Source organism: Myotis nattereri (genome assembly GCF_964212035.1).
Source record: "Myotis nattereri genome assembly, chromosome: 11".
In the NCBI taxonomy this organism is placed as follows: domain Eukaryota; kingdom Metazoa; phylum Chordata; class Mammalia; order Chiroptera; family Vespertilionidae; genus Myotis; species Myotis nattereri.
The window spans coordinates 44,189,526-44,212,080 of record NC_138086.1 but is presented as its reverse complement, the minus strand read 5'-3'; the positions used below and the strand labels follow the sequence as shown (position 1 = coordinate 44,212,080).

The following is a 22,555-nucleotide window of genomic DNA, read 5'->3' as shown; positions in this document are numbered from 1 at the left end:
GTACTGTTTTTTCCAGTGATTCCACTTTAATGTCCTCTCCAGTTCTTCCCCAGTGCCTAGTAGTAGTGACTTTTGTAAATTGTAAAGTTTTATGTTTTATGTAAAGTTTCATAGATATTACAAAACACTATAACTCAGCCTTGGTCAGTGTGGCTCAATTGGTTGGGCACTGACCTATGCACCAGAAGGTTACTAAAGGGGGCGTGCCAATCAACGTTTTGCTCTCACATCATTGTTTCTCTCTCTCTCCCCCTCACCCTTCCTCTCTCTGAAAATCAAAAAACCTATAATTCTACATGCTTAAATAACATAATTTTTAAAAAATTACTCTAAAATTTGTTAGAGCGTGCCAAACATTGATAATTTTTTTCTCAGATAGAATAGTACAAACCTGTCAGGAATTATACTTGTACCTCAGTTATGTTTTAAAAAATATTCCTAGATTTAGCAGAGTAGCTATTATATGTTTCTATAATATCTATTCAGTGTTTTACTTTAATAATGTGGTTAACAGCAGAAGAAGCACAAGAGGTTACTTTTCAATCCTCTGACTGAAGGACATGATAGAAGAGGATATATTTTATTTCATTAAAGGAAATAAAAATACATTAATAATAACTAACCCTTCGAAACAGAAGGCTAAAACTTAGAGTACTTAAAGGAGAATTCTAAATTCACAGTCAGTGTAGAATGTCCTCAAAACCAAAGGGATGTTAAATCAACAGAATTGATTTCCTACTTCCCGGTTATTCTGCTTACAGTTATATCCAATCATAATCTCATGATCTTGCCCCACATGGAATTCCATTGTTACCTGAAGGACATCAGGTGACTCGTAACCTTTCCAACTCTGGATACAGATCAGGATAAAATTAATACCCTCTCCCACTTCACAGGACTGCTGTGAAGATTGACCTTTTCTTTCCATAACTTGTTTAAATCGATTATAGGCATCTTATTATTTCACCTATTTCACAAGCTTTCAAAACATTTTTAGGACATCAAGAGTGAAGCAAAGTAAATTGTTAGTGAATGTCCTACCCAGGTGGTGTTATTGATATTTATGATAGTTAGAGAATAAAGATTAACCAATTTTCCTGAACACACAGTTGATTGCAGCACTATTTCATGTGAAATAGATGATTCACTTTTGATGATAAATGATGCATCAGGAGTTTAAATTCAAATCTTCATTTATAAAAAAAAATCTTTACACTTTAGCCATGGCTTATGTCTTACATTCAGATGGATTGGTTATAAATATTTAGTTCCAATAGCATGGGCAGTGTGAAAAACATTTCACTATAAAATGCTTCTGAAAGACAGCTTAACTTATTGGTGTATATGTATTATGGTAAATTGAGTTAATGGAAAGGGTAACTTCACAGCCTTTCATTCCTCTAAAACCCTACAGAAGTTACAAATCTCACCACCACAGGCTGGTCTGGGAGGCTGGTATCTGCTTCCCTGGAATGGCCCGATGTGTCCCTCAACTATCAATAGTGCTAAAAATAGCTCCTGGAAGTCATCATTTTGCCATGATATTATTTTGCTCAAAGAGAAGGGGAGGAAAATATCTTTAATCCTGAACAAAACCTCTTCAAAGTTTATGTTCTCAATAAACCTTTCACTGAGAACTGAAAATATAACTTGGTAATGCAATAAATAGCCTAACAAATATATCAGATTTTTCACTTAATGCTGTTTACAGGCTTAAACCAAATGAAGTGAAAGGAAATCACCTTTTTCAGCCCAACTCCTACAGGAAGAATGCCTTGCTGTTGCGCTTTTTAAAGAAGGCATGGTGAATTTATATCAACTTGGGCGAATCTTGGGGCATGATAAGAGGAAGAAAAATACCAGTGCAGTTAACATTCCACAGAACTCTTTCTTCACATGTTTATTTCCTTAGATACTGGACAATGATCCAAGATAAGAAAAATGTAAAAAGGAAAGAGTTGTGTGTGGTTTTTTTTAAGAAAAAAGGTAGAATTTAGCATCCGATGATGATATAGAAGAAATAATGTTTCCCTACTACTTAAAAAAAAAAAAAGGATTGTATTGTAAAGATATGAAATAGTTAGGATTGGAGGTAATCGCCAAAAACAGTTCACCTTTCCATTTAAACCAATCTGAAAGAAAATTCAGCGAGGTCAGAGCTTGTGAGTTGAAGTTTAGTTCAAGGCAACTGAGGAATCGATTTGCTGGGGACTGATTTCAGCTTCCTTTTCTTCTAACACTGCAGATGGTATCTGAAACTCTATGAGTTCATTCTGATGGAAAGAAGAACTGGCCTGTGTGCTTATGTGTAGAACAAGAAATAAGTCTGCTGAATGGTCGGACAACCTCTACAAGGGTCTCATGCCCTGAGAAGAAAAGTCAAAATAATCTTTTAATGCTTCTTGATCTTGGGCTCTGTTCTAGGTGCAAAGGATAGAGAAATAAACAAAACAGTCAAAATCCCAGCCTCATATGGCTTACGGCCTGCTGATGCTATTCCCTTTTCTCAGATTGCCCTCTTTTATTGTCTTCATGTATTATCACTCTTTGAGGTTACTTTTTTTTTATTACTTATTGTTCTTGATACTCTAGGTAAGCTCCATGAGGGCATGGACCTCATCTGTGCACTCCCAAGCACCCAGAACATTTAGATGATATTAAATTAAATTTCTTGAATGTACCACGAATGAATATCTTTACGGCTTTTAACATGTTTCCATGGGATTTACCAGTTTACAGTGCCCTCAGCAGTAAACTATTTTCTATTACCTCACCAGCATTGGTGTTTAAGGAGGAGGTTGTAGATTTGGGGGAATAGATGCTAAGGAATCACTGTTTGATGGAGAGCAAAGAAAATACTGAAACTATCTATTGATATTTTTAAAATATTGCATTAAAATTTTACTTATCTGGTTTACTGTGTTTTTTATTTACTTTTTTTTTTTGGGGGGGGGGGACTACCACCTTAAATTCTGAACCCAAAGTGAATGCCTTACCTGCCTTGCCCTAGTCCCAGCCCTGCTAGGTATAACATAGCAAATGAAGGAAATATTTATAGATTTGCTCTTGAGGCTACAATATAATTGAAGACAGGGAAATCAACTTTCTAAAATAAGCTTAACTGTTCCTATCTGAAAACTATGGAAAACTATTTGAGAGTTATTTTCAGGATTAAATTAGGTGATGCAGACAAAGCATTTGGCATGCTGCAGGCACAGCCCCCTGTACCAGGACAAATGCAGCTGCTGGTGTTAATAATAAACACGATGCCACTCTTCCACCACTTGTGTACAATCATAAAATCAAACTGAATGCAGTAAGGCAAGTATTTTAAAAGGAGGGTTAGGGGACTGGGTGAAGGGATTAAGAAGTACAAATGGGTAGTTACAGAACAGTCAAAAGGATGTAAAGCACAGCATGGGGGATACAGTCAATAATATTGTGGTGACTATTTATGGTGCAAGGTGGTGCTGAAACTATCAGGGGAAATGCTTTGTAAAATATATGATTGTCTAATCACTATACTGTACAGTTGAAACTGATATAAAATGATATATTTATTTAAAAAATGACAAAAAGAGGCTAATATTCTTTCCCGAATCAGAGTATATCCCTAAAATCCTTTGGCAGATAACATCTTATTGTGAGATTTACAACTAATAGAAAAAAATAGAAGGATTGAGGTCATGAGTAAATTTATACAAAAAGGTCTCATTATTTGTTTGTTTTGTTTGTGTTTTATCTTCACCCAGGGATATTTTTCCATTGATATTTAGAGAAAGTGGAAGAGAGAGGGAAAGACTGAGAGAAACATCGATGTGGGAAAAACACATCAACTGGTTGCCTCTGCATGAGCCCTGACCAGGGCCCGGGCTGGGGAGGAGCCTGCAACCGAGGTAGCTGACCTTGACTGGAATCAAACCTGGGACCCTTCAGTCTGCAGGCCAATGCTCTATCCACGGAGACAAACCAGCTAGCACAAGTTCTCATTATTTTTAAATGCTCATTAAAATAAAACAATGATAAAGCACCATAAGTAAAAACACTTTAAATACTATTTTATATACCTTAAGATAAAAACATTTTCTTGATAGATATACTTCAGGACCTGCCTCTTAATTTTAAGAAGATGTTGTCAATGTATTTTTCTGTGTTGCACGCTAAGGTATACTCCCTTCTTTGTCAGTATCCCCTTTATTTCAACTATGTCGGTCCTCTTTCTCAATGTCCAGTGTCTTCCTCATTTTATGGCTCCCCATGATTGGTTCCTGTTTCCCTAGCCTGTCTTATATGCCTGGGTTTCCTCCTGCCTCGCAGACATTAGGGTGCTGGCCTCAAGTCAGATTTATCAAGACAACAGTGAGAAAGCATGTCTTCCACTCAGCCATCCTCACTCCTCCTTTCCCAGTCCCAACCCTGCTGTGCCAACGGTCCTCAAATGGAGTGACTTGTTAACATCTGAACCAGGGCCCTCAGAGCTGTTGAACATCAAGCTGACATCTACTGGAATATTGAGTAACTGTAACATGTGTTTGGGAAAGATTGCTGTAACTTCCTATGTGGCTGGGGCTGACGCTAAAGTTAGTATGAAGAAAACAATTTTTTGGTTGTGTTTTAGTTTTGCGGTTCAAGGTCTTGAATTTATTCTGTGACGTGACGTGATGTGATGTGATGATGTGATGTATGCTACCAATATGAGAAGAGATTTTTAAACTTTTGGAAAAAACTATATCATACATTTCCATCGCAAGACATTATTTCCTCCTACATTAGAATGTGTCATTTAAGGCGTGATTTTTAACAACCAATGGGCAGGGTGTATTCCAACTCAAGAAAAGATAAGAACTGGTACCTTACATTCTTCTTCCCATGCCAGGCCCTGGCCTCTGACCTTCCATTACCTAGATGAACCTGCATGGTTGCATCTCTAGTATTCAAGACTCTTTTAAAGTGCTTCTGGAGTTTGCAAATGGCATTCCCAACACAGAAATAGTTGCTATACTATGGAGACTTCAGTCTATATCGGCAGATAACTCTCATGTCCATTAACAGAAAGCCTACCAGTCTCAGAATGGCAGGAAACTGGCTTTCCCATGGGAGCCCAGTCCTGAGGCCGTTACTAGCAAAGGATTGACAAGAACTGCATGATCCCTCTCTGTTTTGCTCTGTTGTGCCCTGTGGTGCAGGGATGCCTAAACTTTCCCAAGAGGTTGGTCTCTTAAAGAACAATGTGACTACCAACCATCCCTGCTTTCCTCTCCTTGTGTGGTGGAGGTTGTGGATCCAGGGGCACGGGTGCTACAAAGGGTGGTTTGATGATGAATATAGAATAGGCTGAGGCTGTCTTTACTGAAAGCGAGCACAACCTTTCAGTTGCACGTTCCTTTATTCCTGCCTTTAACTCCACATCTGGCTCTTTATAGAAAATGACTTATAACAGAAGGGTGTTGATGTATTTCCTTGGCTTAGGAGATCCCAAATTGGCATAATTGCTAGAGCTATTTATCTTCTTGAGTACTAATTCTATCTTTATAGCTGAAATAAAAGAAAGATAAATGAATAGCATGAAAAAGCTGCATTTATTATCATTTGGGGCCCAAGTACTTGTAATTGCTAGGAACATGTAGGTAAAAGTGTTTTCTGGCATGTCTGTAGCAAAAGGCAGAAGCCAGTGGCATGACACAAACCATTATACAAAAACCTTCTTATGCCTTAAAACCAACAATATCAGCATAATGTAGAAAACTGAAGATAAGCATTTGCAGATCATGGGTAAAGATATGGAAGCATTTAAAAAATAATTGCTTGGGAATTCACAAGAACATTTTCAAAACAATACTGAGGTTGCTTCAGAAGAGATGGAACAAAAATAGGCTTTATTGTATTCGTTGTAAACAAATATATATATAAGAAAAAAACAAGCAAGAGAATGAAAGCCTGGGCAGTAGGTTTTAAGCTGCAAAATCTAATCCAGCTCGCAATATATTTTGTAAAACATTTGTTATAAAGTGATCAGAAGTCATGCTCTATTCTGCACTGTCCAATTGGGGAGCCACAAATCACATGTGTCTATTTGAATTTAAATTAATTAAAATTAAATATGATAAAAAATTCAGTTCCTCAATGGCATGAAACACATGTTACTCAATAGCCACACGTGGCGAGGAGCTCCTGTACTGGACGGCGCGGATATAGAACCTTTCCATCAACACATACGAATCTACTGGGAAGTGCCGTTCCACTGTCCTTAAACAATTTGTTGTAGCTTCTGGGAAATTTAAAAAAGCACTGTGTAGTGTAGACACTTAGAGGATTTGGTTCCGTCAATGAAGAGGAGAGACTGGATTGAGAGACTGCGAATTTTACTACAGTGAAGAGAGCTGGGTCAGGGGTTACTCCAAAGATGTGCTGGCCAGGAAGAAAAGGAGCCTAAAATCACGATATACAGAAAATGCCCCTGTGCAAAGATTTTTCACTCCCTTGGGAAAAAAATAACAGACATTAAAATCTTTCAGGGATCAGAACTAAAAAGGAAGGGATGTGGGTAGCTAAGATAGGAAAGGAAAGAACGCCTCATTTGACCACCAAATAAAATTAGAATTGTACGTATAATTTGCCTTGAATGCTAAACTTCAGTCCAGGGTGACAAGAAATGGCAGACAAATGGAAAATCCCATTTGTATGTATCTTTATAGATAAAATGATATGCTTAGTTCCATTTGGTGGCCATGGCATGGAACCTTGTGTGATCCTCATATTAAGTAGCCTCCAAGATAGCACAGCCAAATCATAAAAATATTCGCCACCCAAGCAGATACCTAACATGGCAGAGAGGGGCAGACAGTCAAAGCATGAGGCTTTCTTACTGGAGATAGTTGACCTATTTTGTTAAAGGAAAAAAAAAATCAGTTGCTTATCTAATGTTTTATGGCGATAAGTAGCTGTCCTCTAACCTTTTTTTTTCTTCTCCAGAACATACTGCCCTCTACAGGGCACATGAATCTACACATACTAGTATGTAAGATACATAAATAAGGTTCAGTTATATCCAAATTAGTAGGATCAGTAGGAAAGGTATAATAGAAAAGGGGGGAGGCTGTTGGTTATATTTGTTGTCTGAAATGCTTTAGGATCAAGATGAAAAACAACATTTATAAGCCTCTAATGCATCTTACCTCTTGAGCTGACATACCTATAAGAAACCGTAAACAGTACTATAGTCCTATTAGGGCATTTTCCCTGAGAAACTTAGCAATGTGTTGACAGTCATTCTTTTTTTGTTTTAACTAGAGAGAGGAGGGTGTAGAAGAGAGGGGAAGAAGAATGGTTGGTTGATGTGGTTTGACAGCTTTTACAAACATCTCCAAAGTATATTAGTTTCAATAAAAAACTCAATATATTAAAACTAGGCTCTGAGTTGGGAAATAAAAGCCAATGCATTTAAGTGAATGCAATATACAGATTTTAGCCCTGCTAAGAGTTTAATCTTTTAAACCTTGGTGCAGTGAAGTGGGCAAAATTTGGCCTCAGAAATGAGAACTACTCTTCATCTTTACTTCAAATCAATTCTTCCACAACAATCGTACCATAAACACACGCATGTGAGCATACACACACACACACACACACACACACACACACACACAGCTGGTATGTTGATTGGTTTAGTCACTAAAGGATTTCGCTGGACAAACATCACAAAGATGATGGCTGATTTAATTGAATTTATGATCAAATGTTTTCCATCGCAGGAAGAGTGGGAATCACTTATGGGGAGATTTGAATAATTTAAGGGAAGTTCTCTATTTGGCATTATGTTTGTATATTGAGTCTTGAGGGATTAAATACAGCTGAGGACTAGCAGAGAATTCACATGCAGATACACAAAGATATGCTGGATAACAATGCAAGTGAGGGCCAGAATACTGATCCCTTTGAGTTAATATTTTTATTCATTTATAGTCTGAGTAACAATATCCACACACATACATACTCACTGGAGACTTCAACTGTAAATCACCACTAGATTTTTCTGAGGTCCTAAAAATGCTCTTTTAGATAAGAAAACAATTAATTTGGGGGTTGCAGACATGTGTGTTTAAGGCATTTTAATGTATCTTTGTTGTTGCTGTTAAAGACATAATGAAAGTCACTCCCATGATGGATATAAAAAGGTAACATGGGATTTGTGCCTCATGGTATGGACTTGGCTCCGTGTCTGAAAGAAGAAGGCCGGTTACCTTTGGAGTCTCCTACCCATTTGCTCCCCAGTAACGACAGGTATAGCAAACCAAGGCCATGCTCCCAGCCTTTACTCACTGTGTGTCCAGAGATGAGCCACTTACCGTCCCTCTTTAACAGCTGTAAACAGTAAGAATAATTACTGTCCTTCTTGCCACTAAATCCCCCAGGTCAAGTGGACACCCAGGGGCTAGACTTACCCATCAGTTCATGTATAGAAAGCACCATGAAAAGGTCTACCGGATACTTGAATTTGGGAAGTCTTACATTAATTATGTACAATGCTATTTGTTAACACAGCACTCAGGAGGAACAGCTAGGGAAGGGGGAATCTTGTTTCTACACAATAAGTATTTAAAAAATGATTTCGTGACTGAGCTGTACTTATTCCTAGAAAGGTAGAACAGATGCTCTGGACGATATCTGGGGAACCTGTACTGTGCGGTATTCATGTTCAAGGACAACTGCTTATTTGGAATGAATGAAACGCTCTGACTGGCAGGGGAGGCTGTGTGTGATAAAAAACAGAAGGGAGGAAAGCTAAGATTAGCCAAAGGTATACTCTATCATTTACACCCATGTCCTATTCAATACATGCAAAATCCTGCCAAGGGTTTTGAAGACTGAAAAACTGGGGACCAGATTGGTTAGTGAGGTTCCTGAATAATAAATGATTCAGTAGCGAATCTAGGATGGGAACTTGGTCCCTATAATACCAAAAATTATGCTGTTTTCAGGCGTTTTCTTGTCTTTTGTGCCAATAATGAGTTTTGCTTTCCTCTTTTCTACTCTTTCTTGGTTCATATCAAAAATATTTATTGACTGTGTATTCTTAAAAGATCAGTAAGACCACTGTTTAAAGTGTGGCAATTTTCAGTGTTCCGAAGCTGAGGAATTAACATATGTGGCCACAGAGGCCAATGGAAACTTATTTAGAAAATGGAGCCCCCTCTCAATAGTACCTCATATGTGGTGAAGAGGCAGCTGAGACTTTATGATATTTTTGAGTAGAGTTAGAGGAGATCAAGGGAGCTGGGAACATCAGCAGAGAGGCAAATACTCAAGGGAGTTCAAAAAGGGGAGAGAACTGTGTGTCTAACCCAGGGGTGGGCAAACTTTTTGACTCGAGGGCCACAATGGGTTCTTAAACTGGACCGGAGGGCCGGAACAAAAGCATGGATGGAGTGTTTGTGTGAACTAATATAAATTCAAAGTAAACATCATTACATAAAAGGGTACGGTCTTTTTTTTTTTTTTTTTTTTTTTTTTTAGTTTTATTCATTTCAAACGGGCCGGATCCGGCCCGCGGGCCATAGTTTGCCCATGGCTGGTCTAACCCCTAACCGTTCCCAACAGAAAAGAGAGAACAGGAGAAGGAGAAAGGAATAGAGGGCTTGCAACAGACAGTACCCCTGAGGAGGGAGCAGCGTGGCTTCCAGAGGAGAGCAGGAGGGGAAGGAATGTGTGCTTGATGTTCTTTGATACTTCCACTAGTCCCTCTGCAGATTCATTACAACTTACTTGGTCCTCCAGAGCTATTATCTTCTTAGAGTGTTTACAAATAAAAGACAGTAGTGAGAAGCAAAAATATAAAGCAAGCTCTCTGGGTACTTGAGTGCAAAATGCAAGGATTCTTGGGCCTAGAATTTCCAAAGCATCAGACATCCATACTTGTCTGACACTGTGGGCACTGAAATTAAAGGAATAGTTTACCTGTTGATCTACGGCTGTGCCACCCAGTATGGTAGCTAAGCATGTGGCTATTTACACTTAAGTACATTTATTTTTTAAAAAAAATATTTTTATTGATTTCAGAGAGAAAGGCAGAGGGAGAGAGAGATAGAAACATCAGTGATGAGAGAGCATCATTGATCGGCTGCCTCCTGCATGCCCCCTATTGGGGATCGAGCCCCAAACCTGGGTATGTGCCCCTGGACCAAAATCAAACCCAGGACCCTTATGTCTGCAGGCCGGCGCTTTATCCACTGAGCCAAACCAGTTAAGGCTAAATTAACTACATTTAAATTAAATTAAAAATTAAGTTCCCTGGGTACACTAGCCACATTTCAAGTGCTCAATAGCCGCAGGGGCTGATGGCTGCTGCATTGGGCAGTGCAGAAAGACCATCGACAGAGAAGGTTCTATAGGACAGCACTGATTTAAAGGGGACAGAAATGTCGAGCCAAATGTTACTTCTCTCAGTGACTATAAGCTTTCCTGAGAACACCCTTTTTCTCTGTGTTGAGGGTGGGAAATAATTTGAACCAGGCAAAAAGTGGAACCATCAATCAGAGGCCCATCCTTGTCACCTGATGGGCCAGAGACCAGGCAAAGCAGACTGTGCCTGCTGGGGAGGGCTGGGCTTGCCCCTCTGCTCCACCTCACCCAGTGACTCATCCCTGAATCGGAAACCCCAGCACCTGTGGAAAGCAGACTGGCCCCAAAGATGTCCACTTGCCAAACCCTGAAGCCTGTGAATGTGTTACCTTTTACGGCAGAGACTTCCTAGATGCAATTACAGTTACAGACCTTAAAAGAGGGAGATTAACCTGAACTACACATGTGGGCCTTAGAAGCAGAAAACTGTCTCACTGGAGGCAGAAGAGAGGGTGGAAGTGATACTGTTGTAATTAGCTGGTTATTAATAACAGGAAAGGAGCAAAAGGGAGGCCAGACATTGTAAGCATGGCCACCTGGGCAGCTTCACCAGGAAGCCGTGATTTAACCCTCCTGGGAACCACTGGTCCATTCCCTGCAAATCACTGGGGGAAGGGGTCCAATAAAGGGGAGATAGTGCAGTGAAGTCTTCACGTGCAGTGAAGTTGGGGTGACGTAGGGCAGGTACCTGTCAGTCTAACCTGGAAAAGAAGTCAATGGCCAGAGGGAGTGGAGCCCATGAAAATTTGGGAATACATAATCCTCCAAAGTTTGTTCTCTTGGCACTTGGTTGTGGCTCTTTGGTTCCTCAGGCTTTGCTCCTGCCTGTGTTCCCTCCATAGCCATGTGGCCTGTAGACCCCACACTCAATGGACTGATGGACTGCAACAGGGAACACAAACTAAGCTTGCCTGATACTGGACTGGACTGTGCCCCAACATGGAATGGAAACTCTGGGCAATGGCTTTTTTTTTTTTTTTTTTAAGGAATTTCAATTTTTTTTTAAGTATATTTTATTGATTTTTTACAGAGAGGAAGGGAGAGAGATAGATAGTTAGAAACATCGATGAGAGAGAAACATCGATCAGCTGCCTCCTGCACATCTCCCACTGGGGATGTGCCCGCAACCCAGGCACATGCCCTTGACTGGAATCGAACCAGGGACCTTTCGGTCCGCAGGCCAATGCTCCATCCACTGAGCCAAACCGGTTTCGGCTGGGCAATGCCTTTAATCGTAGCCCTGCTAAAGGCCCAACTGGACTCCTTCCTTGACCTTGACAGGACAAAGGGAAATGGGGCCCTGGAAACTCGGGGATTTAACTCCATGCAAATAAACACCACTTATTCTCCTGGGCGATTCTCAGAAAATTCTTTTTTCTTGAGATATGGCGAGAAGCTCATCCCTACCCCACACCCAGCAATAGGTAGGGAGAGTTCCCCACTGATCACAGTAGGAGAAGTGAGAGATCTGAAGCATGAGAAGGCCTCACTGCACTGCTGCTGGTTTGAAGGAGGGGGCACCATGATGAGGAGCACAGGTGACCTTCCGGAGCTGAGTGAGACTCCCAGCTGAACCCAGTAAGGACACAGGGCCTCAGCCTGATGACCATGAGAAACTTAATTCCACCAGCAACCTGCCTGAATGAGCCTGGAGAGAGATTCTCCTCTAGAGCAGTGGTTCTCAACCTTCTGGCCCTTTACATACAGTTCCTCATGTTGTGACCCCAACCATAAAATTATTGCCGTTGCTACTTCATAACTGTAATGTTGCTACTGTTATGAATCATAATGTAAATATATGATATGCAGGATGGTCTTAGGTGACCCCTGTGAAAGGGTCATTCGACCTCCAAAGGGGTCGCGACCCACAGGTTGAGAACCGCTGCTCTAGAGCCTCCTACAAGCCCAGGCCTTCCAACACCTTGACTTTGGCCTTGTGACAGCCAGATCAGAGAAACCAACGGAGCCCATCCAGACTGCCCAGAAGAACTGTGAGATGATACCGTTGTGGTGTTTCGCACCAATACACTTGGAGTAATTAGTTTTGGCAGCCACAGAATACAAACGCACCATTCTATATTTTGAAGATGCAGAGGAATTTCTTCGGTTCATACTTCTAGAATCTGCTTTGGGGACCAGTTTGAGAAAACCTAATCCTATCGGCCTCCTCTCAGGGAACCGTGCAGCCCAGCTGCGCCTGGAAACTCTGTGCTGCTTCAGAGCATGGTTGGGTTTGATTCCTTAATGAGCTGGACGGCAGAAGGAAGGTATCAGCTGCACCCTAAGAGTGTACTTTGGATAACGAATCCAACACATAATCTAAAAGGATGAAAAACAATGGCTGTTGCCAACTCCAGGCCTGGCACGTACTGCCAATTAGTGAGCGAGGAGATGGATATTTTCTGTCCATCAGAAGAAAAACAAAAAAACTCATGCCCAACCGATAACAAACAGTACGGGGCCTGCCCTTGACCATCACCAGGGATTATTAATGACAGTGAATTCTTCACTTCAGAAAGAAAGACATGGACAAGAAATCTGGCAATGATACAGAATGCCAGAGGATCATCTCCTGGGGACAGCGGGAGCTGTGTGGAATCGGCAACAAATCTCACTACTAAGAATTGAGTGGGTGGCCAGCAGGCTGTCATCTCCAGCACTGAGACTGTCACAATCCCACCTTTTTCCAAATGGCACACTCCCCAGCACTGGCACAGGAGAGGCGTGAGCTGATGTGGGTGGTCAGGCTGCTGCAGACACTATCTCCCCAAGATACAGGAAGTCAAGCTTCTACTCCATCCCAGCTCTCCAGATGCCTAAAAACTAGACTAGGAATGAATGATTTCAGTTCCCAGAAGAGACTTCTCTACCCAAAGTTGTAGTGAAAACAAAATAAAAACAGGTATTGCTGAGCCCACTCAAATATCAGGGTTTTAAAATTGGTAATATTTCTTTCATAAGATTTATATTGGGGCATAGATTCCAAGCTATAATTTTCAGTAGGCTTGATCATTTAACCTCACTGAGCAAGTTTTTTTTTATTGATTTATTTCAAGCTATAAAATGCTGATGTATCTTCCCCGACTACCTCCTCAAGATTGTTATAAGGATATAAGGATGTGACAACATATATAAAAGCAAATTCTATATTGCAAAAGGCTGCCCCAATGTTCATTACCCTTCTGTCCCCATCATAGCTATGACTTTGGTCACTGAGGGTATGTTATGGCTTTGACTAGGAACATTTCATATGCTATCACATTTATGCTTTGCTGCTATCAGTGATCGGGACTAGGCCTCTGGCGAACTTGCCAGCTTTCTCTTGGACAGCTTTCTCTCTGTGCTCCTGGCCCCGGGCCCCAACCCATGTCTTTGGATGGACCTTTATGTTGTCTACTTTGAGGCTCTTAGGACTGCTACCAGAGCCTGGAAAGCAGCTGCTATTTTAGAACTTCCTCTTTTTCCCTTTCAAGAATCCACTCTGCAATTTTCTAGAAGAGCTGCTTTCATTGGGTGACAAGGGGTTTAACATCTCACCTACATAATGCTTTTAATACCTAAACTAATGGTTCATTCTTGTGAAAATGAATGTCCCCAGAAACTGCTCTGAACTGTGACTTTCAAGTAGGCAGGCAACATTATTAAGTCTCCAAACATTACCATGTGTGGATAACCAAGGTCAGGACACTTGATTTGATTTGATTGTCCACGTGTTAAAAACACTATTTTCAAGGGTGTGGTGTGAAATTACACTCCACGTAGCCTTCTAAGACTGAACTTAATTCCAAAGAGCTCAGCAGTTGACATTTGCAACTCCAGCTCTTCCTTTGAGTTAAGAAAACAGAATTCCAAAATGTCTGCCCAGTGTCTGCTTTAAGAGCTTGTGACCCCAATAAACCTATCCTAAAAAAAGTGCATTGATGATGTAAAGAACAATTTCTTTGAAGATATTGTGAGAAAAAAATCTCTGGGCACTAAATAAAAATATTTACTTTGAAGTAAATAGAATTATAACAAAAATGATCAACAATGAAAAAATGAAAGTGGAGAAAGATAATTTAAAGATTTGGCTCAACTCAACTGCTCCTCCTAGTGTCAATAACTGTTGTTACCTTCCTCTCACATTCCTAAACAACTGGTAAAGAAACTGAAAGCTCTATCTTACTTAGTAATATATTATTATTCTAGCAAATTTCAGATCAACTTAGAATAAGGTAGAGTAGAAAACAGGGGCCATCGGTTTCTTGAGAAGGCATTGATTTAAATCTTAATGATAAGCAATTAAATATGGCAATAAAAATTCAGTAGAGAACCACCAACATAAATATACGGAGTGAAATTTGTTATTCCTCCAAATTTTATTTTAAATACACTTTATGCATATATGGCACAACTATCTAGCAAGTAATCTTTAAAATATGATTAGAAGTTAATCATCAAATTAAATAAAATAGTCTAATGAAAATTCAAGAACACTATGTTAGGGTTTGTGACGCTGCTGATACTTTTAAATATACACAGGTGAATGCTTTCTTCTCTATTTTTGCATCTTCATAAAGGTAGCTTCATTGTTAAAAATCTGTGTTTATTCCAGATTTTAAAGCATTTTTTTTTAATTCTTAGAAGAAATCCAGTGGAACTTAACTAACAGGAAGGACTATAAGGAGAACTAGAGCATGTGGGAAGAGCGGGCAGGACACCGCTGGCCTCCACCTATGCGAGTCTGTGGGCAGGCTCAGCTCTATCAGCTACCAGCTGTGTTTTCAAGTCTCGTCTTCTGTGACTTTGGTGGTTTATCCTTAGTTCTCTTTTTGCTACTTTCAAACCTCCCCAAAATTGTTCAGCTGCTAAAAAGTACCAAAATAAGCAAATGTGTTCCTGGAATCCGACCCTTAACTTTGCTGGAGAACATATACTAAGGCTTCTTCTGCAGCCAAAATAATAAAAGATCTGTTAAGTGGCTGAAATTCTTGGTTGATTGCACATACATGCCAATGTCAGACAACTATAAATAGAGAGATTTGAAAGAAAAATAGGGAGAGTCTTTATAACTCCAATGCAATAAAGTGGAATGTTTTGAAGGCAGTCAGGAAACAGTACATGCATTTATAAAATTAAGATTTGTGTCTCTTCAGTCCCAAATCCCCTTAGAGCAGGAAGAGCCCACCCAGATCATGCACTTCCAGTATAAGGGAATAAACCAACTTTCTTTTCTTTATTGATGTATATTTATTATTCCCAATCCTATAATTAAGATTTCTTCTTTATATTATCCTTTTTGAGTTTAGATAGCTGCTAGGTCTTTTGATATTTTTCTCCCATCGGTGCTTTGTTTGCCCAGAATACTAAAAAAATCCTTCAAAGGATAAAATTATGCCTATGGTTACTGGTGTAAATGAAGTCAGCAGGGAGTTGTATGGGTGTTACCTAGGGCAGAGTTGGCCCCCAAATAATCTGGGTCACATGTTACAGCCGTTCAAAGAGACTTGAGGATTCATTTCTCAAGAAATCCTTATTCTCCCAGGCAGGTGAACATACCCACTGGCTTCAATAGCTGAGTTAATAAATATTTTTAAAGACATTGTTACTTAATTTTGAATAGTGACTTACTTCTTTATGTTAACCTACCCATCTGTTATTAACCCATCTAAACTGAATTCAAATTAGTTCTTGCAAATGAGTTCACTCTGTTTTGAATCTATTACTGCTGTACAAGAGAATTTACCAGTTGCTTCAGTTTCATAATTGTGCCGTAGACAGGCAAATTTGTTTGTAGCGATGGAGAAAGTCAGCACTTGCTCAATAGGGTTTAAATGCAGTGCTTCGGAATCCAGACCTCACTCTGAAGTGAGAAGTGTTGAAATGTCAATGATGGTTGCAGGGTCACATGTCCATGTGGAGGAAGAATCAATAATCTAATTAATGTCTCTGAATTCTCAGTTCTTTCTAAACTGCATGGGGTTTGAATTGCCTAAGGCTAGAGCTTGTTGGCGCTAAGGATTCAGTATGTAACACTGGGATGCCAGAAAGCAATATTTTAATAAAAATTTTTAGTGATGATTTTCTTACTTAGTATTTTCTGAAATAAATCCTTAAGGCAACAAAATAAGACTTTACAGGGACTTAAAATTAGCATGTTTCTAAACAAGTCATGTTGATCATTAAAAAAATTTAGCTCAAGTTCAGCTTTTAATATTTTTACCTAAAATGTTTTCAAAGTAATCTAAGGTGGGATTCAGTTTAGTAAATAACTTTGAATTAATTCTCAACATTTTAAAAAGCATTTGTGATGGTAGAGATGAAAAGAAAATCATTAACTACAATTCTATCAACTGATTAACAAAAACTTTACATGAACATGTAATACTGTCTTCAGTATTTTAGATTTTGTTTTTGGTTGAAAAATTATAAATCCTATATTCATGAAAAATGCAAGTAATAAATATCTCTGAAGTAACTTCTTAAAAAGACACTGTGCTCTTATTTGTAAGCAATAATATTCCTAAGAATTCTTATTGGCCCTCAAAAGTAAAAGCTGTTATCTTGAACCTTTTAAAAAAAAATTTTAAAGATTGAGTACAACACATAATTTTTAAAATTTCTAAAGCAGCACTACCAGGATTGCACATCCTGATTTTTGTCAATGAAATTACCTATTGTTATTGTGACAGAAGCGATACCTCCCAGAGAAAGGAAAGCATCAGGTCTTAGGTGGTTAGACTGAAGTGAAACAACACAAAGTGTGAGTACTACTTCAATTTTCTTCTTCTCTTTGGAAGACATTACATAACTCAGTTTCTCCTGGGATAGAGCAATGTAAATGGACAAGAGAGTCTTCTCTGAGGGGCATATATGTTAGTGTGCCCATGACTGCAGGTGCTGAATACAACTGCAACAATAAATAACGGGAGGGGCGCATATGAGTTCACTATGGAATGACTGTTGAGTCATTCCACAAGAGGGCAGTGGAAGAAATATCAAGCATCATCCATAGACCTCTTCCCCGAGGGCCCTGTGTGTTGTAGACTATTCTAAACAGTACATGCATTTATAAAATTAAGATTTGTGTCTCTTCAGCCCCAAATCCCCTTGGAGCAGGAAGAGCCCACCCAGATCATGCATTTCCAGTGTAAGGGAATAAAACAACTTTCTTTTCTTTATTGATGTATATTTATTATTCCCAATCCTATAATTAAGATTTCTTCTTTATATTATCTTTTAAGTGGATAAGAATTGTCATATATTTTCATGGGCAATTTGGAGGCCATTCTAGCTTTGTCTGCTGAAGGAAAGAAAAGGAGTTATCTAAAGTGGAGGCTATTTTCTACAAATAATATTATATGTAGACTAGAGGCCCGGTGCACAAATTCGGGGGTCTCTTGGCCTGTCCTGCAGGATCGGCCAAAACCGGCTCTCCAACATCCTCTGAGGGGTCCTGGATTGAGAGAGGGCGCAGGCCAGGCTGAGGGACCCCACTGATGCACGATCAGGGTTGGGAAAGGACACGGGAGGTTGGCCAGCCAGGGTGGGACCCTGGGAGGGCTCCAGGGAGTATCCGGCCTGTCTCGCTCAGTCCCACTCAGCTGGACCCCAGCAGCAAGCTAACCTATGGGTCGGAGCATCTGACCCGTGGTGGTCAGTGCACATCATAGTGACAGTTGATCGATTGACTGTCTGCCCCCTGGTGGTCAGTGTACATCATAGCGAGCGGTTGAGAGGCCTTAACATATCATTAGCATATTATACTTTGGTTGAACAAATGACAGGATGGCCAGACACTTAGCATATTAGGCTTTTATTATATAGGATGTGCCAGATTTTCCTGTTACTTCAAAGATAGGGTTAGAGATTCAACTGCCTTTATGAATTGTTTCATAAAGTGGTTAGTTGGTTGAACAAAACTTTTTGAGCAATTAGGAGAGAGGGATGTGTTTAATCATTTCATTAAGGTGGGAACTATACACTGTATATATTACTTAATGTATGAAAGCACATAATTAAAATATGTTAGACTGCTGATCAGTGGTGGTGGTGATGGGTGTGAGGGGGTCAGTAAAAGGGTAAGAAACACACACAGAATGCTCCCAGCATAGGGCATGCCTCCCTAAATATTAGGGGACTCTAGATATTTAGAACTGACTCTTCCAATGACAAATGCAAGGCCATGTGTTAGACAAAAATAATTACACTGGAGTATTCTTCTAAGTATGAATTTAATCAAAATAAATGGCCAGAACTTTCAAGTAAACCACTGCAGAATTTAATGTATAAATTCCATGAGTTCCTCATAATAAGCTGTCCACTGTATCTACTGACAGTATTGATTAAATACATTGTTATTTAAAAAGGTTCTGTCCTACCTTTTATTTTCATAACTTATGGCATCTATAATTAAAATATAATGACAGTAAAAAGTGAGATAATAACACTAAATTCCCCAGAGACAAAATTTTGTTATGAAAAATCATAGTATATTTTATCAAAGGAGTTCTAGTTACCTTTTCCCTAGCACAGTGCTTGAAATGTGATACCCACCATGAGATGGGTGACTCAATTACTCTGCCTTTGAACTTTCAATGATTTACTAACAGCTTGGCTTGCAATAAAAGACCTTTGAATAACTTGAGTAACCCAGATCTACAGATTTCATCAAATTTTGAAACCAAGAAATAAAACTATTTTAACAAGGTCAGGTGACAGAACAGAAATTAAATAAATGGAGTGCATATACTTTGAGTGATGTATGTACTTAGTTTCCCCATAAAGCTTATGGGGGAAATAGGTGAACTGAAAAAATTTGAAAGATCAATTTTATCTAGCTCAACAGTTGTCACCAACCCTATTTAGATGATAAAATCAGTCATTATATTGTACTTCATAAATGCTATTTTTCTGACACTAAAATGTTTCTTGAAATCTAGTTACAAGATTGACCAAATGACTTTTAGGACTTACAACAATGAAGCAAGGCCACATTGCTCTAGGAACACAACTCGTCTATACAACAGTGTTGGCTCAGTCTGAAGACAGTGGCTGGCACAGTTAGGGCTCAGTAACTGGTTAATGGTTAAATGAATGGATGAATGAATAATGAAAAAAATGTCATGAAAACTTATCAGGAGAGTCTTAAAAATTGAGAGAGAGAGAGAGAGAGAGAGAGAGAGAGAGAGAGAGAGAGAGAGAGAGAACAATCTGTAAAAGACTTACTTATTCCAGGCTTGTCTAAGGTGTTTAGAGCTGTACACGGTAAAGCGTTCTGAAACAAAGAAAAATGATAAACAATCTTTGTTGAAAATGTATATATTGTTATACTGTTCAAAAAGTGTGTCTAAAAATCAACTTTTAAAAAGATAGTGTTCAACTTAGCCATATTATGCTAGCTATAGGAGGTCTTCATCTTCGAAAACAGGAAGATCTTAACATTTTAAACAATAAAGCATTGTTTAATTTTGACTAGAGTGATCTGTTTCATAATCTGGTTTCGTAGTCATTATTTCTTAGAATAACAAAGTTTTAATTGGGTTTAAAAATAAATATAAATTCCAAACTGTAAGTAGATTTACAGGAGAACATTGATGCAATGGTAAAGTGAGACCTGTTGTTTTCTCTATGAAGAGATCTCTGATCAAATACGATACTGTTAGCTCTTCTTTCTTACACTCTATGACATCTGCACTTGCTCTAGGCCAAACTACCAGTGTCTTATAGTGAATATTTATCATTGAAAAACTTTATGTTTTTTCAATTAAAACATAACATTTGTTTTACCAAGTTAAACAGCAAAGTGGCACATAACAGATATTGATAATCTGTCCTGCTCCCGTTGTCTACTTCTGATGATACAGCAATAGTTAATGGCTTCATATGTCTCCACACAATTCTTATGTTAATAAACACATACCCATTCACTATATACACTATTTTAATTTTTTTTTAGCTGGATTTTACAATAACCATTCTCTTAAAGTTTTTAGGCATTTACTAATATACACTGGGTAATCCTTCAAATCAAAAAAAAATAGAAGTAACATTGTTATAAAACTCTATGAATATTTCATAGAATAGAAGTACCATAAGTTATCTGATCATTCTCAAGCTAATGAGAGTTTAGGTGGCTCCCTGCTCCTTCAGCTTAAAAACAACGCTTCAGCAAATATCCCTGCACATCTATCTCTATACACTGATGCTTTCATTTCATCTGTTTGGTAGATTGCCCAAAATAGTAAAACTGCTTGGCAAATTGTCTGTACATTTTACATATAAACAGATGCTGACAGGTCACTTTTCATTTTCCCACAAGCAATGAAAAAATAATGTTTCTTTAATAGTATGCATCCTGGGATGTAAGAATGATTCAACATATGCAAGTCAAAAATATATATCACTTTAATAGAAAAATATCACATGATTGTCTCAATCAATGCAGAAAAATAATTTGACAAAATTTAACATCCATTCATGATAACTCTCAATGAATTGGACATAGAAGGAATGTACCTCAACCCAATAAAGTCCATATATGACAAGCCCACAGCTAATATTATACTTAATGGTGAAAGGTAGAAAGCTTTTCCTTTAAGATCAGGAACAAGACAAGGGTGCCACTCTCACCTCTCCTATACAACACAGTAGTAACTGGAAGTCCGAGTCAGAGAAATGTGGCAAGAAAATAAGTAAATGGATAGACAGGCAGGCAGGCAGACAGACAGATAATTTGGCATGCAAAATGAAAAAAAGCAAAATTGTCTCTGCTTGCAGATGACAATTTTCTTTTTTGAGAATATATTTTTATTGATTTCAGAGAGAGGGAAGGGGAAAGAAGGATAGAAACATCAATAATGAGAAAGAATCATTGATTGGCTGCTTCCTGCACGCCCCACACAAGGGATTGAGCCCGCAACCCAGCATGTGCCCTGACCGGGAATCAAACCATGACCTCCTGGTTCATAGGTTAATGCTCAACTACTGAGCCATGCTGATCAGGCTGCAGTTGACAATTTTTTATACAGAAAATCTTCAAAATTCCACCAAAAAAGCTAGATCTAATAAACAAATTCAGTGAAGTTGCAGAACTCAAAATCAATCTACAAAAATCAGTTGCATTCCCATATACTAATGACTTATCCAATAAAAAAATAAGGAAAACAATACTATTTCTAATAACAAAAACAATAAAATACCTGGAAATAAATGTAACTATGAGGTGAAAGATCTGTATACTGAAAAGTATAAGACAGTGATAAAAGAAACTGAAGAAGATACAAATAAATGGAAAGATATTCCAAGCTCATAATTGAAAAATTAATATTGGTAAAATGTTCATATTACCCAAAGTCACTTATCGATTTAATGTGATCCCTGTTAATATTCCAGTGGCATTTTATTTTACAGAAATAGAAAAAATAATCCCAAAATTTATATGGAACCAGAGAAAACCCTGAATAGTCAAAACAATCTTGAGAAAGAAAAAAGCTGGAGGTATTATACTTCCTGGTTTCAAACTTATTAGAAAGCTATAGCAATCAAAACAGTATGGTACTGGCATAAAAACAGACACATAAACTAATGAAAGAGAGCAGAGAGCCCAGAAATAAATTTATGCAGATAAAGTCAACTAATATTTGACAAGGAGCCAAAATACTCAATGGAGAAAAAACAGTCTCTTCAATGAACAGTGATAGAAAAACTGGATATGTATACGCAAAAAATTAAAAATAAAACTGCATATCTACCTTATACTTACAAAAATTAACTTAAAAACCCCCAAAGAACTAAAGATTTAAATGTAAGACCTGAAAAAACAAAAACAGGGAACCTTGCAATGATTTTATGGGTACAATATACAAAGCACAAGCAACAAAAGCATAATAAATAAGTAGGACTACAAGAAACTAAAGCTCTGCAGAAAAAAAAATCAACAAAACAAAAGGCAACCCACAAAATGAGGTAAAATATTAGAAAACCTCATATCTGACATGAGGTCAATCTCAAAATATATAAAAGCTCTTGTAACTCATAGCAAGCAAACAAACAAACCCAAATAATTCAATTTTAAAAATGGACAAAGGACCTGAAAAAATCTTTTTTCCAAAGAATATACTCAAATGGCCAAGAGGTGCAGGGAAAGGTGCTCAACGTCACTAATCCTCACAGAAAT

The 22,555-nt window shown here is 38.5% G+C and overlaps 1 protein-coding gene across 2 annotated transcripts in view; it reads right to left on the bottom strand.

Annotated features, from left to right (window-relative positions):
* CDK14 (cyclin dependent kinase 14) overlaps positions 1–22,555 on the bottom strand; it is a 526,114-nt gene that overhangs the window by 101,226 nt on the left and 402,333 nt on the right. For both annotated transcript variants that reach the window (XM_081102330.1, XM_081102331.1), the window contains one exon: positions 19,606–19,654. In XM_081102330.1, coding sequence (XP_080958456.1) covers positions 19,606–19,654 — 49 coding nt within the window. The remainder of the gene's footprint in view (positions 1–19,605; positions 19,655–22,555) is intronic.